At 40.1% G+C, this 24,689-nt stretch overlaps 1 protein-coding gene across 1 annotated transcript in view; it reads left to right on the top strand.

Moving 5' to 3' along the window:
- LOC132403692 (voltage-dependent calcium channel subunit alpha-2/delta-1) overlaps positions 1-24,689 on the top strand; it is a 728,052-nt gene that overhangs the window by 328,966 nt on the left and 374,397 nt on the right. The window contains exon 7 of the mRNA XM_059987267.1: positions 3,180-3,300. Coding sequence (XP_059843250.1) covers positions 3,180-3,300 — 121 coding nt within the window. The remainder of the gene's footprint in view (positions 1-3,179; positions 3,301-24,689) is intronic.

Raw genomic sequence — 24,689 nt, 5'->3', positions numbered from 1 at the left:
TCCATTTCCCTTAAAATTCAAGAACTACTTCAAAGACTGGCAGCCTGAGAAAATATAATTCAATAACTAACTGCCAAGACAGAATAGATGAAAAATTTAATCTTGCAACCATTTCTTGTGGGACATTCCATTCCTTTTTTGATTGCATTTCAATTCACTCTGGAGATGGATCTTTTTCTTTTGAATATAATTGCATTTTAAGGACAAAAGGCCATTTTGTGCAGTCAGGTGCTCCTGGGATGCATTCTTGTGCCTTAAGTCTCTCCGAGTGAAATCGAGTGGTTTAGGTTTTACTGACTTCCAGTGGTGGTTCATCTGCCTTCTCCAGTGAATTACATTCAATCCCAGAGAAGTTGTGCAAGAGATGGTGGGTGAAGGACTGGGTACAAAATGACATTTCACAAGACCATAGGCGGTGTGCTTTCTTGTTAATGCCTGATTTTCCTTGAGGTGCTCTGATCTTGTGAGGTAAATGTGAGTTGATTAACCAAAAATGAACATTGTCACTTTGAATGTAGTTGTTCAATATTCTATACTTCTCACATAATCAGTGGAAAAATGCAGACCCTTGTTCCAATTGAATTCACTGTTCTGTTCCTTTAACCAGTCAGTTAATTTTGGTAATGGTTGACGTTGAACATGGATTCTTTTCGAACTTATTTCTCCCTTCACTTGCCACCATTATGGATCCCTTCACAAAATTCTAATTATGTGATCAATCCGTTATTTTTGTCGAGTCATTTGGGCTTGCTATCTACCTACTTGAGTTTTATATTGCTGATGTTACATTTAATTGATTCAGATCCTCCACCTCACTCCCCCTTTCCTTTCATTCCAAAATAGCTATATTCCTAGGTTTAAAATCAAATGAGCCTTGCCATTAACCAGCTGTCTGCAGTTTATATTTCTCCCTTTAGGGAGGATTTTGAGCTAATTCCAAAGCTAAAGATGCAAATAGCAGTGTAAAATCTGTCTGGAATTAATGAACCATGGCAACATAGTGATTGCAGCAAAAAATTAGTGTGACATTGGTGGTGTGGTCTTCTTAGAGATCAGTGCAGAGAGTGAGAGCAAATAGCAGTCAACTGCAATTGAAAAGGGAAGCTTCAATAAAAAAAAATCTGATGCATTGTCCAGAGAGAGTCGGAGTTTAAAACTTACTCAGTAATTCCAGAGTCCTGGTTTCCATCCTATAAAAAAGCACAGAGGGCGAAAAGCAGGTCATAAACATTGGGAAATTACAATATCAGGCAAAATCAGAAAGTAAGGAGTTATTTTTTGCAAAAAAAGATTATCTCATAACGGTCTAAAATAATGTGTGTGGTGAGGTAGGACAGGTGTGGAGAATATATTGTCATTTTTGAAGAAAGTACAACTATGGTTCACAAATGACTGTAGTGGTTTGAACACTAGAAGCAGAAATCAGTAGCTGCACATAATTGTTGGGACAGGTTCTCTTTCTGATAAGATTCGGGTCCCATCTGCTCACTCACCCACCAGGCGTACGTAAAAGAAGAAAGACATCATTGTGAAGAAAGGCAACTAAACCATAACTGATGTCATCTCTCAATCAAGATCTGTTGTCAAGGTTGTCCTGCTGTTAGGCTGTTAATTGGAACTTGCAGTCTGCAACTCTTGTTTGCTATATTCTGGCAGAGATCACAGTTCAAACTGCTTCACTGGCTTTAGGAGAGCTTGGGACAGTGCAAAGTCAAAAGGCATTTCATACAACTTATGGCCTACCTCTGTTTTCATAGCTTTAATTAAAGACACTGCTGGAAGCATGTGGAGGGTCAGGAAGCATCTGCGGAAGAAGAATCAGAGATCACTTCTCAGTTGTGAGACTCTTCACAAGTGGGAAAGTGAGAAAGCAAATGAGAGAAAATCTGCAGATACTGGAAATCTGAGCAGAAAGCAAATTAGTTTTACGTTACGGAGAGGCTGGCCAAGGGATGGATGAGGCAAATGATAATCTTATGAGTGACATATATTTAGATGCTTTCAATAGGACTCTCTAAAATATACGAGAGAATTAAAAAATCAGTCTGAGGACTGAGGCTGGAGGTGGTTGTCATGGAAAGTAGCTACTGTGAGGTATTAACCCCACTAAGTTGCCCATCTGCCCTGTATGTTACCTTTATTTTTTGTTTGTTTTTTTCTTTCCTCCTTGTTTAACCTTTCTGCATGTAATCCATTATCCTTTGGTCCGTACAAGTGGGAAAGGATTCTCTGGTTTTTCCAACGTGCACCAGTGCCCTTTGAAGTTGGATAAGAATATCAAATCAGAAGGAACGAGGAGCTGAGGCCAAGATGGATCTATGCATGATGTCTTTGAGTGACAGAGCAGTCTCAGTGATCCATAGATAATGTGTACTTCACATTTTTATATTTTCTCAAGGCATTGAAGGTGACCATTCTGCCCAGCAAGTCTGTGCCAGCTCTCAGAGCCATGTTGGAGGACGTTGGCTGGACATTGAAGGAAAGAGAGTGGGCAGAGCATTATGGGAATTGGAAGGTCTTGGATTAAAATGTACATGGAGTAGAGAGGAAGCACTAATAAAATGTATCTTCCAATCTTTCTACTCCACACAAGGCAAAACGGGTGATTCTAGCCAAGGTTTCAGCATGAAGATGTGTAGGGTACAGGGTTGTGTGGTGATGGAAAACTCCCATCACCATCGGTATCTGATCTTAAGTCCAATTTTTCCACCACCCACCAGGGACCTGATCCTGGATGGGTGTTCCATTTTTATTCTTGTGTTACACTAACTTCTTATAAGAATAAAGAATATTTTTCATTTAAACCTGAAGGTGCAAACCACCTTTTTTTGATCTCCACACAAAAAAAATGTGTTCTCATGTTTTGCTTTTTAACTGGAGAAATAAAAGTGCAATCATGTTTGTATATTTGAGAAATTTTAGCTGGTTCTAAAATATTCTCCTTGTGGTTTTAACATCTCTAAAACAAAAATCACTTTGCATTTTTATGGATTGTCATTGTCCAACTAATACAAGACTAGTATTTGTGGGCAAATGACTTTCTAGAGCAAGATTTCTCTGGCATTAACAACATGGTAAAACAATTTCATTTCAGCTGTGTTTGTCCTTGTAGTCTGAAATCATACCCAAAGTGTGAGCCTGCCAAATGTTCTTACTTTGATTCTTCTTCCTCCCTAAAGTCTGAAAGAAATGAAACCCGTCCAAGGATCAAACCTGATTTTCAACTAAACCAAGCCTTCCGCCGCCGTGTGGACTTCAACCATACTGCTGTCCACATCCCCACAGACATCTACGAGGGCTGTGAGTAGTCTCCACTCAATCTATTTTCATGGAAAATGTATTGAATTCTCTGTGGTACATGAGCGTTAGCATTGAAGACTCTCAGACGGAAATGGTAGATGCATTATGTGAAAGGGATTCTCAGAAATGGCAAGCAGGGTTTCCCCAATGCTTATTGTTCAAAGGGAGCCAATATGAAGCATGCCTTTTGAAGGAAACTGAGAAATTGTTGAAAGGGACAAACCTGAAGAAGGAATTTTTGTCTTTGGCTCAGCAATTGTTAGGTTATTAGAGCAGAGATTTGTAATGGGCTGATAAAAATTGCACAGGCTATGTGGTTGACGGTGCCAAAGATGAATGAGGATGATCTTCAGATTAATTTGCTGTAAGCTTATTACTCATTTATTGACCATATTCCACATTAATTTTGAGATCCTGTTTCACTATGGGGAACAAATAATGTTGCTGTGAATAAGGCGACTTCCATCCATAGTCATCCATAGTCGGGCCATTGAGCCTAAAGGACATCCACTGTAATCTGTAGTTAGTAACACAATCAATATTGCCATTAGCATTTAGCAGGTCTGTGCAAAATTGTGCAATGGCCTCATAAGGCCCTGTTTTCAGTACTTGATGCAGGAAGGCCAATTTCCCAATTAACTTGTGAGGTAAGTTATTGATACCTCCGTGTGACTTCTTTCACTTTCACCAGGAACCAGTGCTTTCAATGCATGCCATACACATTGTTCACTAAGTTTTGGTACTAGAATCTTATTTCATATCAGTTGATATTTAAACCATATTCTATACACAGGTTTGTTTTCTCTGACAAAATAATACTTGGAGAATGTCCCACTGGACTGTATAATTTTGGATGTTTCCTTCCTCATGCAGTATGAAGTCAGCCATATTAATTGTTTTACATTTCGATCTAAAAGGGGTATCCAGGTGTTGCATCAAGGGATGCTCAGTATTTCTAAGTACCAGACCATGTGCCAGATAATCAGTTCCTCCTCAGTCAAGTTGAAAATTGCATTCTTCTTATACGTGATGATAAGATGTGAAATGTCTGCTGCTTGCCTTGATGGGAGTTGACACTGTTACCCAGAGGATAATTTGAAATCTTACTCGAAATATTTGAATTAAGGTGAACTTTATTGTGTCATGAAAACTTTAACAAGAGCCTTCTAGATGCCCATCTAGCGAGATATTGCAATGTTATTTTGTTCCTGTGTTTTTATATTAACAATATTGATGCCAAGGAAAACTGCAAATAACATTTACAGACGACTGAGTTAATGCAATTGAGCCTTTCCAACTGGCTTTCAGAAATTGCTACCTCACTTATACTTGTGTTGCTACGTACTTTGGTTCCGTTGTTCTGAACACCAGCTGCAGGTGGGTTCATCTCATGATTTGTCTTTGACACGTTGCTGCCTCTATTGAAAAACTGCCAAGCCAGTTTTCAATCAAGTTCGTGATTTCTTGGGTAATCCTATATGTCTTTATGACTTCATACCTCCTTGCTAATAAAGTATTGTGAATGGAAATGGATCCCAATGTAAGTTTCTTGGGAGGCAGTCCCTTGGGATCAAGGATGCCGTGCTCTCACTCTGAGTTTGTCAGCTTTGAGACAGTTGATGAGGCCAATGTGAGAAACATGAACTCTTCCACAGAAGGGTTCTACTCTCAGGATTGCTACCTGTACCACTTGCTGGGAAGGTAGATCTAGGAAGACCATGCAATTTACCATGTGGCTAAGGAGTTGGTGTAGGAGGGAGGGCATCAGATTTTGGATCACTGGGGTCTCTTCCAGGGAAGTTGGGACCTGTACGGAAGAGACCTGAACTTGGGGTGGGGGGTACTAATATCATAGGGGGAAGGACTACTGCTGCATGGAGTAGGGGTGGATTTAAACTAGAGTTGCAGGGGGATGGGATCCAGAATGCCAAAACAGATAGTGGAGATGTATGTTGTTAAGAACTCAGGCAAAGTCAGGAATCAAAAGGTTGAGCATGGTGTGACTGATATCCTGAGATGTGCATATTTCAATGCAAGAAGTATTGTGGGGAAGCCAAATCAACTCAGGGCATGGATCAACACCTGGAATTACGATACTGTAGCCATCAGTGAGACTTGGTTGCAGGAGAAGCAGGATGGCAGCTCAATACTTTGGGATTCCGTTGTTTTAGATGCGGCAGAGTGGGAGGGATTAAAGGTGGCGTTACTAATCAGGGAAAATGTTACGGCACTGTTCAGTCAGGACAGACTAGAGAACTCGTCTAGTTAAGCTTTATAGGTCGAACTGAGGAATAAGAAAGGTATGATCACATTAATGGGACTATATTATCAACCACCCAACAGTACACGGTCTTTAGTGGAAGAAATTTGTAGGGAGATCGTAGACTATTGCAAGAAAAATAAGGTTGTAATAGGTGATTTTAACTTCCCAAATATTGATGGACTCCCAAACTGTGGAAAGACTAGATGGGATAGTGTTTATCAAATGTGTTTAGGAACGCTTCCTTAATCAATACATAGAGGTCCCAGATGCTCTGTTAGGGAATGAGACAGGGCAGGTGATGGAAATTTGTCTTGGAGAATGCTTTGCATCTAGCAATCATAATGCCATTAGTTTCAAAGTAAGTATGGGAAAAGATAGGTCTTGTCCGTGGGTTGAGATTCTAAATTGGAGAAAGGTCAATTTTGATGGTATTAGAAAGTATCCAGCAAGTGTGGATTGTGACAGGTTGTTATCTGGTAAAGGATTATTTGGTAAGTGGGAGGCCTTCAAAAGTGAAATTTTGAGAGTAGAAACTTATATGTGCCTGTCAGAATGAAAAGGTAAAGATAACAGGTTTAGGGAACATTGGTTTTCAAGAGATATTGAGGCCCTGGTTAAGAAAAAAGGAGGTGCATCATAGGTATAGCTAGGTAGGAACAAATGAGGTGCTTATGGAGCATTAGAAATGCTAAGAATACTTAGGAAAGAAATCAGGAGGGCTAAAAGAAGGCATGACATTGCCCTCGGAGACAAAATGAAGGGGAATTCTAAGGGATTCTACAGATATATTAGGAGCAAAAGAATTGTGAGGGACAAAATTGGTCCTCTGAAGGATCAGAATAGTAATCCATGTATGGAGCCAAAAGGGACAGGGGAGATTGTCAATGGATTTTTTGCATCTGTATTTACCTGGGAGACAGACACAGAGTCTTTATGAGTGAGGCAAAGTAGCTGCAAAGTCATGAACCCTATACAGGTTACAGAGGAGGGGGTGTTCGCTGTCTCGAGAAAAATTAGGGTGGCTAAATCCCCAGGGCCTAACTTGGTGTTCCCTTGGAACCTGTGGGAGGCTGGTACAGAAACAGCAAAGATACTTGAACCATTCATAGAGACAGATGAGGTACCAAAAAATTGGAGGATAGGTAATGTTATTCCACTGTTTAAGAAAGGTTCTAAAAATAAAGCCAAGAAATTTTAGGCCAGTGAGCCTGACTTCAGTAGTGCAAAAGTAATTGGAAAGTAATCTAAGGGACCGGATATATGAGTATTTGTATAGATCTGGACTGATTAGTTATAGTCAGTATGGCTTTGTGCGCAGTATACCGTGTCTAACCAATGTTATAGAGTTCTTTGAGTAAGTTACCAAGAAAGTTGATAAAGGCAAGGCAATGTCTACATGGACTTTAGCAGGGCATTTGACAAGGTCCTACATGGCAGGTTGTTCAGGAAGGTTCAGTAGCTTGGCATTCAAGGTGAGGTAGTAAATTAGATTAGACAGTGGCTTTGTGGGAGAAACCAGAGAGTGGTAGTAGATGGTTGCCTCTCTGACTCGAGGCCTGTGTCTAGTGGAGTGCTGCAGGGATCAATGCTGGGTTCATTGTTGTTTGTCATTTATATCAACAATCTGGATTGTAAAGTGGTTAACTTGATCAACAAATTTGTGAATGAGACCAAGAATGGGGTGCAGTGGACATCGAGGAAGATTATCAAAGAGTGGGATCTGAAGCATTTGGAAGAATGGGCTGAAAAATGGCAGATGGAATTTAATGCAGACAAGTGTAAGGTGTTACACTTTGGTAGAACCAACTAGGGTAAGTTTTACACGGTGAAAGGTAGGGAACTGAGGAATGCTGTAGGACAGAGGGATCTGGGAATACAGGTCCCTTTATTGACAGTGGCAGCACAGGTAGGTAGGGTCGTAAAGAAAGAGCTTGCAATTTTGGCCTTGGTAAATCTAAGTTTACTGTACAGGAGATGGGATGTTATGTTGAAGTTGTGCAAGAAGTTGATATGACCTAATTTGGAATATTGAGTGCAGTTTTGGTCACCTACCAACAGGCAAGATGTAAATAAGGTTGAAAGAGTATAGAGGAAATTGCAAGGATGTTGCCAGGGCTGGAGGACCTGAGTTATTTGGAAGGATTTAATAGGTTAGGAATTTATTGCTTGGAAAGTAAAAGATTGAGGGCAGATCTGATAGAGGTACTGTATACAAAATCATGAGCGGTATGGATAGGGTAAATACAAGCAGGCTTTTTCCTCTGAGGTTGGGTGGGACTATAACAAGAGGTCATGGGTTAAGGGTAAAAGGTGAAAAGTTGAAGGGAAGCGTGAGGGGAATTTCTTCACTGAGAGAGTCGTGAGAGAGTGGAATGAGCTGCCAATGCAAGTGATCCATGCGAGCTCTATTTCAACATTTAAGAGAAGTTTGGATAGGTACATGGATAGTCGAGATATGGTCCGGGTGCGTGTCAATGGGAGTTGACAGTTTGAATGATATGTCGGAACTAATTGGGCTGAGGGGCCTATTTCTGTGCTATATTTTTCTATAGCTCTGATACTAAGGGTAGGAGGAGGCTGTTGGGACAGGTGGGTGGGTACTTCCTAAGAAGATGGAAATCCAAATGTTGCCGATGTTGTTAATCTGACCTAAAACCAAAATGCTGAAATACTCAGCATCTTATGCAGCGTCATTGGGTAGAGTTGGTAGATTATGAGATATGGAAATTGGCCGATGTTCCCCAGTCTCATTGTGAATTTCTCTTGTTGAAGGGCAGTGTGTACAACAGGGACAGGTAGACAGAGTTGATTACTGTGATGGTTGTTGAGTGTAAGGCCCATACTCTCACATGCTTCGGCGAATGCTAACGGCATATTAGCTTGACCTTCAGGTATAGCTGTATTCTGTAGCTCAGTTAATGAGGTCTGGGGATCTTTGTTCTGGAATATAATCACCGTAGGAGAGTTTGCCATTTGCCATGCAGCAAACATAGGATTGAGACAAGTTTCTATGGGCGGTTGACTTTGAAGAGGGTATTCCAAGAAACTGATGAAGTACCAGTGAAATCAATGTACGTTGGTGCCTCTCATTGAGACTAAGAATGAATGTGAGACAATGAGAGACAGAGGCAGGCAACACTTCGAAGACTCTTGGCCTTGCTGTGAGTGTCCTGGGTGCTATCTCATAGGATCCTACAGGGGGCAGACTTGCTGCCAATTCTGACCAATAACCACTGTAGCTATAAAGTGTCTGATATATTCTGCAGTTAATAACACAATGCAAAGCAAGGTTACCAAATGCATTAATAACTTGCATGATATTTGTTCACTAACATCAAAAAATGTTCCATTTCTCAAGAAAATGATGAGAGACTTCGACGCAGGCAATTTCTGAAAAAAAAGCACTACATTGTATACCTCAGTGGTACCGTATTGGTTGAGCATCCAAAGCAAATGAAGGTTGAGTTGGAAATCTGTCATATCCTTATGCTCAAAGGGAAATTGGGACCTGTTATGAACTGGTTTGGAAGCCATTTCTCTCTGGCAAAACACAGAAATTTTGAAACTTGCTGTCAGCTTCTCAAAACGCCATGGTTTTATTTGCCATACACCTTTGAAGAGTTTATCAATCTGTCAAATCTATTTGCTCTATTTCTATTCCTTTTTATTTTCCTAATATTTTGAATGATTATTTCTAAACAACCTTTAGCTAGAAAAGCAACTAGTTTGTTAATTCAATTGTAATCAAGATTGAGTTTAATGCCATTGCTACAAAACCATGTATGCACCGGTGCAATTGAAAACTCACTTTCAGCAACGTTGTATCAGAAATACAACACTCACACGAAGAATATCAATTTAACATATAATATTCAACATTTTACAAGAAAATGCAATTACAGGGCACCCCTGAGTTACGAACGTCTGACTTACGAATGGCCTGCAATAAAGCCTATCATATTAAAAACTCGTCGGCTCGACGAAGGAGAACGTTGTCTGCCATTTTAAGTCGGATCACATTACCGTTAACAGTGTTGAGTGTGTAACTTTCTATTTGGCTTAAACATTTCTGAGCAGGATTCACCCTGAATCCCTTTTCCAGTCACCACTGCTCCCCTTGTCCCTTTTAACCATTTAAGTGTGGGCGGACTTTAGGACCCAGGAAGCTCAGGACCCGCTGCCCGCGGCAGCTGCTGAAACCGCAGTGTTTCTGTTCCATTGACAGAAAACAATCGCGATTGAAAATAAAGTGGAAATAATAAAACGTTCAGAAAGAGGTGAAACGTCATCGGTCATTGGAAAAGCATTAGGCTACAGTCAGTCAACGATCAGAACAATTTTAAAGGGTAAAGTGAGAATAATAGAGCATACAAAAGGCCCTGTCCCGATGGAAGCTACAATTATTACTTAGCAATGCAGTGGTTTAATTATTGAAATACATACATCTCTGAAGTGTCTTGTATGCATAGATGGTTAAAATATATACTATATACTAAGACAAACATTTGACTAACTGACGCTAAATAATACCAGGTGTACCTGTTCCGACTTACGTAGAAATCTGACTTAAAGGTGGACTTAGGAACGGAACTCATTTGTAACCCGGGGACATGCTGTAGAACAAAAAAGGTCAATTGCATTGCGGAGTAGTGAAATTGGTCACAATGCTGCTACACTGTGGCAGTGATTGGGATGGTGCAATTTGGTTCAAGAACCAAATGGTGGAAGAGAAGTCACTGCTCTTCGAACAAGTGCTGTTGGATAAAAAGAAAATTGTGAAAATGTTATTGGGTTTGCATCCCGAGGCTTAGATGTTGCAGGTGTAAGTTCAAATGCCACCATAAAATATGTAGAATTTAAGTAAATAATTAAAATATAGCAATAGTGCCGGAATCCTTTTGGTGAAACATACTCACATGATGCATTAATCTGTAGATGTCTGTGACCCTGGACTTATTAATGTGGTTGAAAGTTAGCTCTCCTTGGATGCAGCCTCTCAGTTCAAGGGTCAATCTAGATATAATGCTGACTTTGCTGCTCTTTTCCTCATCCTGTGAACAAATTAAAAATAAATACTTTGTTATAAAGATATGAAAGGCACAATTGTCTGGTGTGTGTCTATTCTAGTCGGTTCAGATCCACTCTTCCTCTGTGAACATGTCCATTCTCCTGTATTTGAATAGGTTTGAAGATATTTCAGCATCTAAGATTCCCAAGGGAAGCCAGTGGGCCCCAAGACCAGATGAAGTAGCTGGGCAGTTTAGAGCCGCACTGAACTTACCCCATGCTATGTTAATCCCATCTTTCATGCAGCAACCCAATCTCATCTGTCAGGCAAATGAGTCTATCAGTATTGCTTCCTAAATCAGGTTGCAGCAACAGAATCTACAGATTTCTGCTGTGTGGCAGGATTCCCCAGCATGTACATTATATTTGGCAGTGTTTATTGGGCAACGAATCTCTTAAATTCAATGATTAAAGCATGGTTATGACTTCATAAATATGAAGTTGCTCTGCATGTATTCAGAATTTTGCATGGGAATGCTCATTATTCTGACAGTTCCCATGGCTCTTACATCTTGTGTAATCACATTACGGGGCAAGTTGCCTGATGCACCATGAAGATTACAGCTCTTGGGAATGATGTCCAATTCAGAATGATCACTTACCAGCACCAAGTTGCTGCATCTTCAGTTTATTAATAAATGTGCACAGAAATGTTTTATATATTTTCCATTGGATGCTGCAAGGCGTAACATTGGAAAAAAATTATTTACATGTAGATGTTGGGTTGAGAGCAGATTTTGTGCCTATGTTCATGCTGTTATAGAAAAAGGTTGTAAAATAATTTAGTTGAAGTGAAAGTGCTTGGCAGCAAATTTATAGTAAGCCTGTGCAATTTTACCTTGTGCTTTACATTTGTCTTTTTTTTGCGAGCAATAACGGGGCACAGGAATTGGCTGCTGGTTGTACTAATCTCCGTACATTTGGTTCCATTGAAATAATACATTAATTTTAATGAACTTTTAATAATCTGATTTTAATAAGATTTTAATCATCTGAGCTAATCATTACCGAGGCTGGAGTGTGGGTACTCTGAACTGTATTTGCAGTAGACTTGTTTGATCCACTCTTGACCCATTTCGCAAACTATTTAAAGTCAGCCCGTTTACTCCACTTTGGAAGTCGATACTAATTACCTGTGACTGATATTCCACCATTGGCCCTATCATAAGGTTCATTCTGATTCAATTTCAGCGTCACCCCTTGAGGAAATGTCTTTTTTCACAGCTCACATACTCTGTATACTCTGTAAATCTGGACTGCCAGGGTTTGCCTCTTCTCTGCCTACAGCTCATTCATTTTTAAATGTTCTTTTCCACTTCTTGCTTAAAATTTTATGCCTTCAGCCATGTTTTAGCTTAATGTGTTATATGCCAACTTTTTCCAGCTCTGTACATGTTAATTTCAGTAAATTTACAAATGCATTTTAGACTGATAACTTTAAAATTTCTCTCCCTATAATAATTGATTGTTTAAAAAAACACATAAAGCATATAATGCACACACAAACTGTTCAGCAGGTCAGGCAGTATTTGTGGAGGCGTCGACTGTTTATTCATTTAAGGCTGTTTTCACAAAGTGTTGACTGTATATTCATTTCTATAGGTGCTATCTGACGTGCAGAGTTCCTCCAGTATTCTGCTGGCGTTATACTGGATTTCCAGCATCTGCAGAATCCCTTGTGTTTATAAAGCATGTAGGTGATTTTTATTTTAATCCACAGATGCTGTGTTTGTTTTTCCTGCTCCTATTTGGCTTGGAGAAGGTGATGTTGAACTATCTTGAATTGCTGCCATCATTCTGGTGAAATTACTCCAATGCTATTTTGTAGGGATTTCTAACAATTCCCTAGCCATAATGAAGGAAAACATTATATTTCCAAGACAGGGAAGTGTGTGACTTGGATGGAACTGACATGAGCCGACTTTCATGCTTTTTGTGGTAGAGGTTGAGTGTTTTGGATGAACTGATGAAGACACCTCGGTGAGTTGTTTCTATGCCCATTTGTAGATGGGTGTAACACAGCGTTTCTGCATGGAGTGGTGGAAGAACGAATGTTTATGGTGGTACCTGTCATGCCAATCAAGTGGCTGTTTTGTGCTGTTTGGGGTTTAGCTTCATGAGAATGTTAAAGGTTACAGAGAGAATGGGTTTGAGAGGAAAGATAAATCAGCCATGCCTGAACGGCAGAGCAGACTTGATGGACTGAATGGCCTATTCCTGCTCTTATATCTTCAGGTCTTACAAGTTTTGCTGGTGCTATATGTGTCCAGCCAAGTGGAGGATATTCTCTGTTGCTTCTGAATTCTGTCTTGTAGGTTGTGGAAAGGCTTTGTTGAATCAAGAGTTGAGTGATTTTGCCACAGGATATTCAGAATGTGACCTGGTACTCTGCTGTTCAAGTTGACATTCATGTCAGGTGTGATCCTAAAATATTGATGGCAGTAACTCAGAAATGCTGTTACATACCAAGGCTGGGTAGACTCTTTTGTTGACTGTGGTTGTGACCTGCTACTTACATTATAGAGATGTTATTTATCATTTATAAATTCAATCATTGCTTGAACATTGCCCAGTTCCTGCAACATGTCAGCACAACAGCTCAAATGTTCCGTGGAAGTTCCAATGTATTTTCCATTTTTGTTTGATGTGCTCCCATTTTGCATGGTAGTAATGTCATCATAGTTAATGTTGTATTTGGTTGCAATAATTCACGTGATCTGAACTTTAAGTAATGAATTTTCTAATATTCTAGCTTAATGGGTGCCAGAGGCTTCTTTGGCAGTTAAAGGATTTTAATAATGCTCAAAGGATTTGAGTTAATCAATTTTCTGTTTTGAATTGGAAGGCCTCATAGATCAGTCATTTGTAGACGAATAACGACTGCATTGCTTTGGGCAATGACAGTAATGTAGCCTTCATAAAAACTTCATATCAAATAACCCTGACCTTGCACTGAAAGTAATACCATGGTTTCAATTATCTAAATAGAAAATATTTAATACAATTGAAGTATTCTATCTAGCTATTCTGAACAGCAAAGAAAAATCTTAGTTTCCTAATCAAAGAACAATAATAACATTGCTGGTATGTTGCATAAATTTAAACCATACTCTTGATGCTTTACGGTGAAGCCCATTGTTGTTTTGACAAAGGAGAAGAAATGCTACAGGATGCTTCCTGCCAGATTCGGATAAGTAAATAGAATAGTAGAGCTGTGAGGGAACTAATAAATAGTATGTTGTCATTTTTGATAAGTATTGTTTTGTGGACATCTGTGAAGAGCAAGAATTTTGGGTTGTATACTGTATGTGTTTTTTTGGTATTAAATTGATCCATTGAACCACAAGTCATCAATGCTAAGCAGTACGCATTTGGAAAGTGCACTCAGAGGAACCCATGTGGTTTTGGAGATAAGCTCCATCCAGATAAGATTGTTTAACGTCACTTCCACTACACAAGTGCAAAGGAGAATTAAATAACTGTTCCTCCAGATGCAGAACAAAAAAAACCCAATAAGATAAAGAACACGACAATGAAAAACACAATAAGTATAATTACATAAGACAGTGGAGGAAATTTAACTTCAATCTTACAACTAGGGCTGTAAAGCATTTCGCTGACTCTTATGTTAACATGCCGCCCCAAGAAGATCTTGGTATCATCTCGGTTTCCTATCTGATCCCCAGAAAACATGATTGCTCTGTTGCTCAAAAATAATTTGGACATATTCATCTTCTCAGTGCCCAAAGTTACTTGGTTAGAGAATTCCAAAAAGTCATACTCCCAAAATTGAGTGGCATGGTAGCACAGTGGCTAGCACGACACTTTGCAGTACCAGTGAACTGGGTTCATTTCCCACTGCTGCTTGTAAGGAGTTTGTATGTTCCTCCCGTGACTACATGGGTTTCCTCTGGGCGTTCGGGTTTCCACCCACAGTCCAAAGATGTGCCAGTTGGTAGGTTAATTGGTCATTGTAAATTGTTCCATGATCAGGCTAGGATTAAATTGGGAGATTACTGGGCGGTGCAACTCAAAGGGCTGGAATGGCCTACTCCACGCTGTATCTCAATCAGTCAATAAAATAAATGATCTGAAATTATGCTTTTTGATCCTAGATTCCCTGGTAAATTTGCATATTTCCATAAGTGGTCTCTCATTCATTCCCTAGATTTGCAAAGTCTTATATGTTTGTCTTCCATTCATCCAAAGTCCAAACTGGAGCAATCATTTCTTCATTATTTAGCTGCTTCATCTTTGGAATCGAAAGAATGAACTTTCTCAGAACTAGCTCAAATGCAAGCATATCACTACTTGAATAGAGGCCACAGTTCCCCAGGTGGAGTCTCACCAACCCTTTCTTCATTTGTAACAGGAATTTAATTCTTCCATATACCAACATTCCATCATCTTTTCTAATTGCAGTATCTACAATCTATCTTTCTCTACTTCTTGTGCAAACATACTTAGATCTCTTATGTTATAGTGCTCTGTAACCTCTCTTCTTGAAAAACAATCCTCTGCTTTTCTGTTCTTCCTACCAAAGTGTACATACTTGCATTTTAAAATCCACCTGTCAAATCTTTGACCAGTGCCAAAAAATACTTTTGGGAAGTTGAAAATCACACTAACAGGAGTAAAGAAAATTTGTGCAGTTTCCTGGTTGCTTGGTTAGCACCTTCAAGAGGCAGAGATTCAAAGTTGCATTTATTGTCAAAATAAGTATGCAGTGTACAACCTTACAGTGTTGAGGTTGGTCTTCCCACAGACAACCTCGAAGCAAAGAAAACCGGGGAACCTGTTAAAAAGAAAATCATCAAACCCCCGATGAACAAACATAAGAACAAATTGTGTAAACAGCAAGAAAAAAGTGAGCGAAGAGCATAGAATACAAAAATTTAAACTACAATGACATTGAAAGAGACTAGGTATGTTCATTTCAGCTCAGTTCAATTCAATCCCACACTCACTATCTGACGGCTGCAGTGCTAGTTCGCCCCAATCAAGATTGCAGAAAAACAACAGGGAGAAAAAAAAGTGGCTAGAAACCAGGACATCATAACATGGACAACAGAGTTCAATCCACAAATGGAGTCGGTGAAACCATACGTAAGACCTATGGACTCCAGCAGCATTGAGAGAGAGGGAACATTCGTACATGGGCACCTTCCTTCGGGAGCAGCAAGCGAGGTGGAGAGGGAGAGAGACTGTTCACCCATGCAGGTAGATGGCGCTGAAGACCTACTTGTCTTTGTTAATTTCAGTCTTCACTGCTTTAACTGGCTTTAATTTCAGTGCGAAATGGAGTCAATCATAGGCTCATGCCCTGTCTACGGGCTTCTTGGCCTCAAGCCACACACTTTGCTCAAAACCTCGCCAAACTTCCTTGGAGACAACAAATTGCCAGATTGCTAAAATGGCCCAAAATGTGGATCGCATGCTCATTTGTAGCAGAACCTGCTTTTAAAAGAAAGAGATTAAGAATATGAAGAGAAAAAAGTAGTTCCTTGAACCCCCCCCCCCCCGCCCCACTTGGTCATATTGTTCACTGGTGCCATCCTCCTCCAGTACTTACTGCATCATACTCCCAATTTTGGTCAAGAACCTTGTCTTGTCCTTTGGTTTTTGATCCTTTCTTTGTCTATTGTAAAAAAAACTTGTACTTATTTTTTCTGAATTCCCCCTCAACTGAAACCTTCTCCCACCTCTCACTCTCTGCTACAGTCTGTTAAAAATCTACCTGCACCACTAGTTAGTTATTCAATTCAACAGGAGACCAATCTGGGGCTGATTCCAGGGAAGCACATTCTAGTGATACAGCTTCCACTTTCCAAAGTACCACCAGGAATCAGAAATAATTGCTCCCTCACTAATCTTTGAGACATGCACTTAACTGTGATCTTTTGACCCACTGGCAATTTGCATGTGGCTTTAGCAGAAATCCAGTGAAACTTTCTGCTTCTGCTTTCTAAGTGTTGTATTTTACTAACAGCAATAACTGATATGCAAACCAAATAATTTTATAATAATTTTGACATTTGAATTAAAATAATGCTTAACGAACTGTTACTGCTATAATCTTCATATTATTTGGTTATTTATCTAATAATTTCACTTCAAATTCTACCCATTCTTGACCCATGACATTTTCCTGACCTTCAAAAGTAGCTTTATTTCTTGAGGGCATTTTTTCCTCATTAGTTTCTTTTGACTTAAGTCATCTCATGTCCCATTAATTCTATTCCCATTCAGCAGTAGTACATTTGGATTCTTAGCAAAAATTGTTTTGCCTCTAATTATTCTCTTCTGCAGGACAGTTGAATGGTTGTTAGGGATTATAGTAGGGACAGTTGCCAAATACTAATGCTGCTTTGCACTCAATATTACTGGGATTTAGACGTGTTTAATCAATGCTTAGGATTGCATTTTCAGTAATTGAAATGACTCCTTTTGGGCAGCAATTTTTATTTTGCATTTTTGCTCAGAATTACACCAGAAATCATTTGTAAGGATTCGGTAATGTACAATCTTACTGCTCTCTTATAATAATGTGGAAACAGAAGAAAGCTGTTTAATTCCTTGGACGTGTGCCAGTGTTCAGTGAGATAATGGCTAATCGGTGATCAAACACTATATCCCTTCCTTTTCTCTAAAGCCTTTGGTTGATACCAATCTGTCAATGTCAGACTTAAAATTAAGATTGTTGTAGAATTAATTCTTGTTCAGAATAAAACATTTGGCGTGTTCACTATCATGTGTGTAATTACTAATTTCATTATGAAATGCCATGCTCTAATTGACTGACTGCACCCGCAGTTCTAGATTCTTCCTTAATGAAATTAAAACCAATAACTGTATCTGAAATGTGCTACAGTTGTTTATATTTGAAGATATTAAATAGTAAAAGCAAAACTAATTCTATTTTGTACCCAGTTAGATTCAGACCCAGATGGATTTACGTGTGCTGAAATGTGTTATTGGTGTTAATGACCAACACAGCCAAAGGATGTGCTGGCGACAGCCCATAATTGTGAACGTAGCATGGCCACCATGTTCACAGAACAACACAAGAAGCAACAATAATAAAACAGCAGTAAAATGAGCTCCTTACCTTCCTTCCACTTACCCACTCCTCAAACACACACTCACTCACTCACTCTCTCACTCTCATTCACACACACACACACACACACACACACACACACTCTCCTGTAACCCCACCCCCCAGACAAACAGTCCTCTGGGGCTTCCAACCACCAGTGAACTCACAGACAATGGGCCTTCAGCTAACCCAGTGAAATCACAGATCCAGAGTTTCGGCCATTGGGCCCTGATTTCCAGACTTCTGATTGACCATCAGGCTTCGATCTTTGCTATTGTCCCCAAGTACAAAATCGCATGCTTACTGTACATTTGGTAAGCTGGCTGGTGGTGTAGTGGCATCCACACCAGACTTCGAGGCGAGTGGTCCAGGGTTCGAATCCTTGCATGCTTTCCATCTGTGCTGGGTAGAGTGTCGAGCAAGCAACTCGGCCTTGTAAAAAACAGACAAGTGCTAAAGAAATGTCAAGGTTGCCCTCGATAAGACCATAAGATGTAGGAGCAGAATTAGGCCATTCAGCCCATCGAGTCTGCTCCAGCATTTCATCTTGGCTGATCCCAGATGCCACTCAACCCCATACACCTCCCTTCTTGTCATATCCTTTGATGCCCTGATCGATCAGGAAACAATCAACTTCTGCTTTAAATATACCCACAAACTAGGCCTCCATCACAGTCTGTCATGGAGCATTCCACAGATTCACTACTAAAAAAGTTCCTTCTTGTCTCTCTTCTAAAAGGTTGGCCCCTAATTTTGAGGCTGCGCCCTCTAATTCTGCATACCCCACCATCAGAAACATCCTCTGCACATCCACCTTATCTATTCTTTTCAACATTTGTTAAGTTTCAATGAGATCACCCACATTCTTCTAAATTCCAGTGAGAATGGGCCCAAAGCTGCCAAATGCTCCTCATATGTTAACTCCTTAATTCCCAGAATCATTCTCATGAACCTCCTCTGGACTCTTTCCAATGGCAACACATCGTTTCTGAGATATGGGGCCCAAAACTGTTGACAATACTCCCAAGTGCGGCCTGACTAGTGTCTACTAAAGGCTCAGAATTATCTCCTTGCTTTGATATTCTACTCCCCTTCAAATAAATGCCAACATTGCATTTGCCTTCTTTACACAGACTCAATCTGTAAATTAACCTTCTGGCACGAGGACTCCTAAGTCCCTCTGCATCTCTGATGTTCGAACATTCTCTCCATTTAGATAATAGTCCACACTATTATTTCTATTAATAAAATGCGTTATCATACATTTCCCAACACTGTATTCCATCTGCCTCTTTTCAGCCCATTCTTCCAATTTGTCTAAGTCCTGCTGCAAACACATTGCTTCCTCAGCACTATCAGCCCCTCCACCTATCTTTGTATCAACTGCAAACTTCACCGCAAAGCCATCGATTCCACTATCCAAATCATTGACAAACAATGTGTAAAATGTAACGGTCCCAATACTGACCCCAGAGCAACACTAATAGTCTGCAACAGCCAACCACAAAAGGCCTCCTTTATTCCCACTCCCTGCATTCTGCCTGACAGCCACTCCTCTATCCATGCCAGTATCTTTCCTGTAACGCCATAGGATTTTATCTTGTTAAGCAGCCTCATGTGTGGCACCATATCAAACGCCTTCTGAAAATCCAAGTAAATAACACCCACTGCCTCTCCTTTGTCCACCCTGCTTGTTACTTCCTTGAAGAATTCTAATAGATTTGTCAGACAAGATTTCCTTTTACAGAAACCATGCTGACTTTGACCTTTTTTTTATCATTAGTCTCCTAGTACCTGAAAACTTCATCTTGGCTCCAACATATTCCCACCCACTGAGGTTAGGTTAACTGGTCTATAATTTCCTTTCTTTTGCCTTCCTCCCTTCTTGAAGAGTGATGTGACATTTGCAATCTTCCAGCCCTCCGAAACCAAGCCAGAATCAAAAGATTATGACCAATGATGCTCCAGAAGACGTGTATTTTTGGTAGTTTCTTTAGAAATTTGGGAGATTTGTTCAACCCCTTCACCCCAGTTCCATTCATCCATAACCCACACATTTTCCCCGCTGGATTCCCCCCCCCCCCCCCCACCATTCTGGTTCCATCTGCCATTCATCTCTCCCCTCATGATTCCATTAATATCTCCTTATTAGATTCCAAATTGACAGATCTAGAATTTAGAATTTATTTAAATCGTACATCTGTCCCACAGGGAGTAAAAATCTTTGTGTAATGACTCTGTCACAATTTACAGACATGTGAGCTTATAAGTCTAATGGCTTGTAGAAAGAAGCTGTCCCATAGCCTGTTGGTCTGGGCTTTAATACTGCGGTACCGTTTGCCAGACGGAAGCAGCTGAAGCAGTTTATGGTCGGGGTGACTGGTGTCCCCGATGATCGTCCAAGTCTTCTTTACACACCTGCTGCTATAACAGTCCTCAGTGGAGGGAAGTTCACATCCACAGATGCCCTGGGCTGTCCGTACCGCTCTCTGCAGTGCCCAGCGATCAAGGTTGGTGCAGTTCCCGTACCAGGCAGTGATACAGCCAGTCAGGATGCTCTCAATGGTGCCCCTGTAAAAGGTCTTCTTTCCTTTTCAGTTTTTCACCCTCATCTTTCATACTCCTCGCCCTCCCCCACCTTGTTTGATCTACTTCTCATTTCTTTTATCTCTGTGTCAGACTGTCATTTTCTCCCAAATACACAATCCCTTCTGCTGTTCGACTCTCCCTTATCTGGTGGAGTCAATCACCTTGGGCTCCTGCCCCACCACTCTCCCTCTCTCAGTTTATTGCCCACCTCCCCTCTCTGCACTCAGTCCCAACGCAGAACTGTGACCGGAGACGTTGACAACCACTTTCCCTTCCATAACTGCTGCTTGACCCATTAGATTGTTTGTTACTCCAGATTCCAGCATCTGCAGTCTTTTATGTCTCTATATGCGCTAGATTGATTTGTTGCCAATGGAGGGGATTAGCCAATGAGAAGAGATTAAGCACATAGGATTTTTATACTCAACATCTGCGTACAGGGAAAATAAAAGGTGGAGAACTGAACTAATTCATGTACTACACAAATGTGAACAATGGGAATGGAAAATTAAATATTTTATGTATGTTTGTCTTGGAATTACTTTTCATAGATAAATAATTTCACGATAAGAATATTTAGTTTTAGACTTGATTAGGTGGATCAGAAAAAAAAGCAAACCACAGGCAAATCCATGGCTGCTAATAACAAGATTGTACTGATGGGATGCAACTAATTTCTGTTCCATTGTAACAGCCTCCCACTGATCCCTCAAGATCTTATCTTGTAAAGCTGTCTGCAAAACACACTGGAAAAGCAGCAACTTTTGAATGTAAATTACTAAATGGTGTAATTAGCAGCCCTGGGCTATGCAACCCAGGATATCATCCCACACTGGAGGAACTCTGCTTATTACACTATTGTTGAAACATATTTTATGTTTAAATAGACCAATTCAGTGCTGTGTTTTGTGCATAACGTTCTGCTAAAATTGGCACTAGGTTCTGACAATGACTGAAAACAGTAGACAAATGTTTTTATGTGGGAAAAATTGCTGCTTTTTATATGAGCCAAATGTTGTCGATGCTAGAAACTTGAAATAAATGCAAATAAATAATGCTGGGTTTATTAAACTTGTGTGAGATTATCTGATAGTTGAAGGGTGATGACAGTTTGAAGGTAATAAAGGGCTGAGGACAGAGGCCAGAGTGAAAGAGGGATAAAGAACTAAACTGACAGGATAGTTGATAATTGGTATATACTCAGATCATTGGGGACCCGAGTCACCCCAACCACAAACTGTTCCAGCTGCTACCATCTGAGAAAAGGCACTGCAGCATTAAAACCAGGACCACCAGGCTCTGGGACAGCTTCTTCCACCAGGCCATCAGACTGATTAATTCACACTGACACAATTGTATTTCTAGGCCAGGGGTCAGCAACCCGCGGCTCCGGAGCCGCATGCAGCTCTTTGATCTCTGTGCTGCTGCTCCCCGTGGTTTGTTAGTTTTTGACATGTAATTCGAAATTTGAAGATTATGGTGATCTTATACAATCTAAAAACGTTGTGGAGACCCCATTTCCTGGCACATCTGAACCGGCTCACAATTAGCCACCGTTCCGGCTAAGGGAGATAGCCTACGGGGGTTTGTGAGTACGTGTCTTTTGGAGCATCCGCGCCCACGGGGAAGGGGTGAGGGAGGCTTTAAATCAAGGCTGTTTAGTTCGAATAAAGTTACGTTTGGCTGCAGTGTCTTTATTTTAGCACTGCGTGTAGTGCTACACCGCTACAACGTGTTTTTTATCACTATTAATATACATCACCACTGCCAATGCCTGACACCTGCCAGTGCGCGCTTTCTTTTAATTTTTCGATCCAAGGTAGGCTAACTATGGAGTAACCTTCAACCCAACGTCTTTTTTTCGGAGTTCAAAATGTTTTTGTTGCATGCAGAAATGTAATTTCGTTTTCTCTGCAGGAGTTCATCAATTTCATAAATGCAACACATTATAGTTTGTTTATACATAGCATAAAGGCAAATAAAACGTTGTATGCAGTGTTATTTCATTTTAAATGTCAAACGGGTTTTGTGGCTCCCAGTGTTTTCTTTTCTGTGGGAAATGGGTCCATATTGGCTCTTTCAGTGGTAAATGTTGCCGACCCCTGTTCTAGGCTATATTGACTGTTCTGTTGTACTTCTTACTGTACATACTATTTATTGCAAATTGCTATAATTTGCTTATTGCACATTCAGACAGAGATGTAACTTAATATTTTTTACTCCTCGTGTATGTGAAGGATTTAAGAAATAGTCAATTCAATTTACTGTGAACAGAGAAAGGTAGAGGAGGATGAGAAGTATATGAAATTACAATGGACTTGAGTGAAGAGGAACGATATATTTCCTTCTAGTGAAACAGTTAAAAATGAAGGGTCATACATTTAAGGAAGACGGTCAGTGGGGGAGATGATAATGTTTTCACTCAGAGGATAGTAGGGTCTGGAACTTGCTGCCTGAAAAATGTGTAGAAACAGCAACCCTGAACCCACTTTGCAAGTGCTTGGACATGTACGAAAGAGCCAATGCTTGCAGGGGCTAAAGAACAAACTTTGAAGGTAGGGTTAGATAATATATATATTTTTAAAAGAGCAGCATACACAGTAATGACTGAATGGCTTGTCTCTAAGTTGTAATTTTTACACAGTTCTATGTTGCTGTAAATGCTGTGGGGCACCACAGTAGTTAAGTGGTTAGCATGACACTATTACAGTTCGGGAGTTCAGAGTTCAATTCCGGCACCATCTTGTAAGGATTCTGTATGTTTTCCTGTGGAATGCGTGAGTTCTCCCCGGGTGCTAGTGTCTCCTCCCACAGTCCAAAGACCTACTGGGTAGGCTAATTTGTCATTGTAAGATGTCCGGTGATTAGGTTAGGGTTATTCAGGGCTGTCGGGGTTGCTAGGGCAACGCTGCTCGAAGGGCCAAAACGGCCAACCCCACAATGTGTCCCTAAAAATAAATAACTTTTGCCGAATGAAGACGTAAAACTCTGACAGTTCTGCTGTCATTTCAGCTGCGGATTTCAGTTCATAGTTTTGTGAACTGCAGCTCAAAGCGACAGCATTTTGATATAGCACATTAAGCCATCTTTGAAAATGCAGCAAGCGTGCAGTACTTGAGACTGAGGGTGGCTTTTCAGTCGAAGTAGGGATTGTTTGCGATTGTTTTTCTCCTTTCACGTAATTTAATTAGCTAATGGGAATGAACAGACATGGTGTGAAAATACTGAGTCATAAATTTCTGTGACAGGTCATTTACTGGTGTGTCCGGTTAGTTTTTAGTTTAAATTTGCATATTGATTTTCCGACAGAGAGAACTGATAACAGTGCAGAGTGGGATCCGAGTGAACAAGCGGAGCAAAGGTGTTTCTCTTTAAATAAACAGATTAAAAGACTGGGAAATAAATAACCCAAGGTTGAATATAGAGTTAATTCAACACTCATCAAAAAAAAGTAGAGAGCAAAAGTAAAGTTGGATTAAGAGAGAATCTGAAGCAGGTTTATTATCAGAAGCATGTATCATGAAATTTGTTAGCTTAGCAGCAGCTGTTCAATGCAATATATAATACAGTAAAAGAAAAAAATAATAAATAAATCAATTACAGTATATGTACATTGAATAGATTAAAAATTGTGCAAAAAGTAGAAATAACATATATTTAAAAAGTGGGGTAGTGTTCACTTGTTCAATGTCCATTTAGGAATCGGATGGCAGAGGGGAAGAAGCTGTTCCTGAATCACTGAGTGTGTACCTTCAGGCTTCTGTACCTCCTACCCAATGTAACAATAAGAAAAGGGCGTGCCCTGGGTGCTGGAAGTCCTTGATAATGGACGCTGCCTTTCTGAGACACCACTCCTTGAAGATGTCCTGGGTGCTTTGTAGGCTTGTACCCAAGATGGAGCTGACTAAATTTGCAACCCTCTGCAGATTCTTTCAGTCCTGTGCAGTAGCCCTCCCACATCAAAAATAGCCCCCCCAAACTAAATGAGAAACGCAAAGTAGATTTTTAAAAACTCTGACTAAAAAGATCACACGCAAATGATTCTTAACTCATGTATAAATGCAACAACCTCACTCTTACAAAGTGTCTCTATGATGAGGCAGTGAGTCGCATTTTACAGAAAGTAACATCGGTACTCAATCTTAGATGGTAAACTTTAGATTTCCATATTTAACCGTAGTCATCTTTCATGTCTGAAATTGGAGGTGCACTTGTGCCCAACTAACTACATAATTTCAACACAGTAAACTATAGAATGAATAATCTGAAGGTTTTCTGTCAAAAGTATAAGATTGTTGGGTCCTTCTGGAATGCATTTTCTGCATCCTGTGTTCTTTATCCAACCTTATTTCAGTCAGTCCTTGGGAAACA

This window comes from Hypanus sabinus, chromosome 13 (assembly GCF_030144855.1).
Source record: "Hypanus sabinus isolate sHypSab1 chromosome 13, sHypSab1.hap1, whole genome shotgun sequence".
NCBI classification, from domain to species: Eukaryota; Metazoa; Chordata; class Chondrichthyes; order Myliobatiformes; family Dasyatidae; genus Hypanus; species Hypanus sabinus.
The sequence above is the reverse complement of the archived record's forward strand: the minus strand, read 5'-3'. Positions and strand labels throughout refer to the sequence as shown.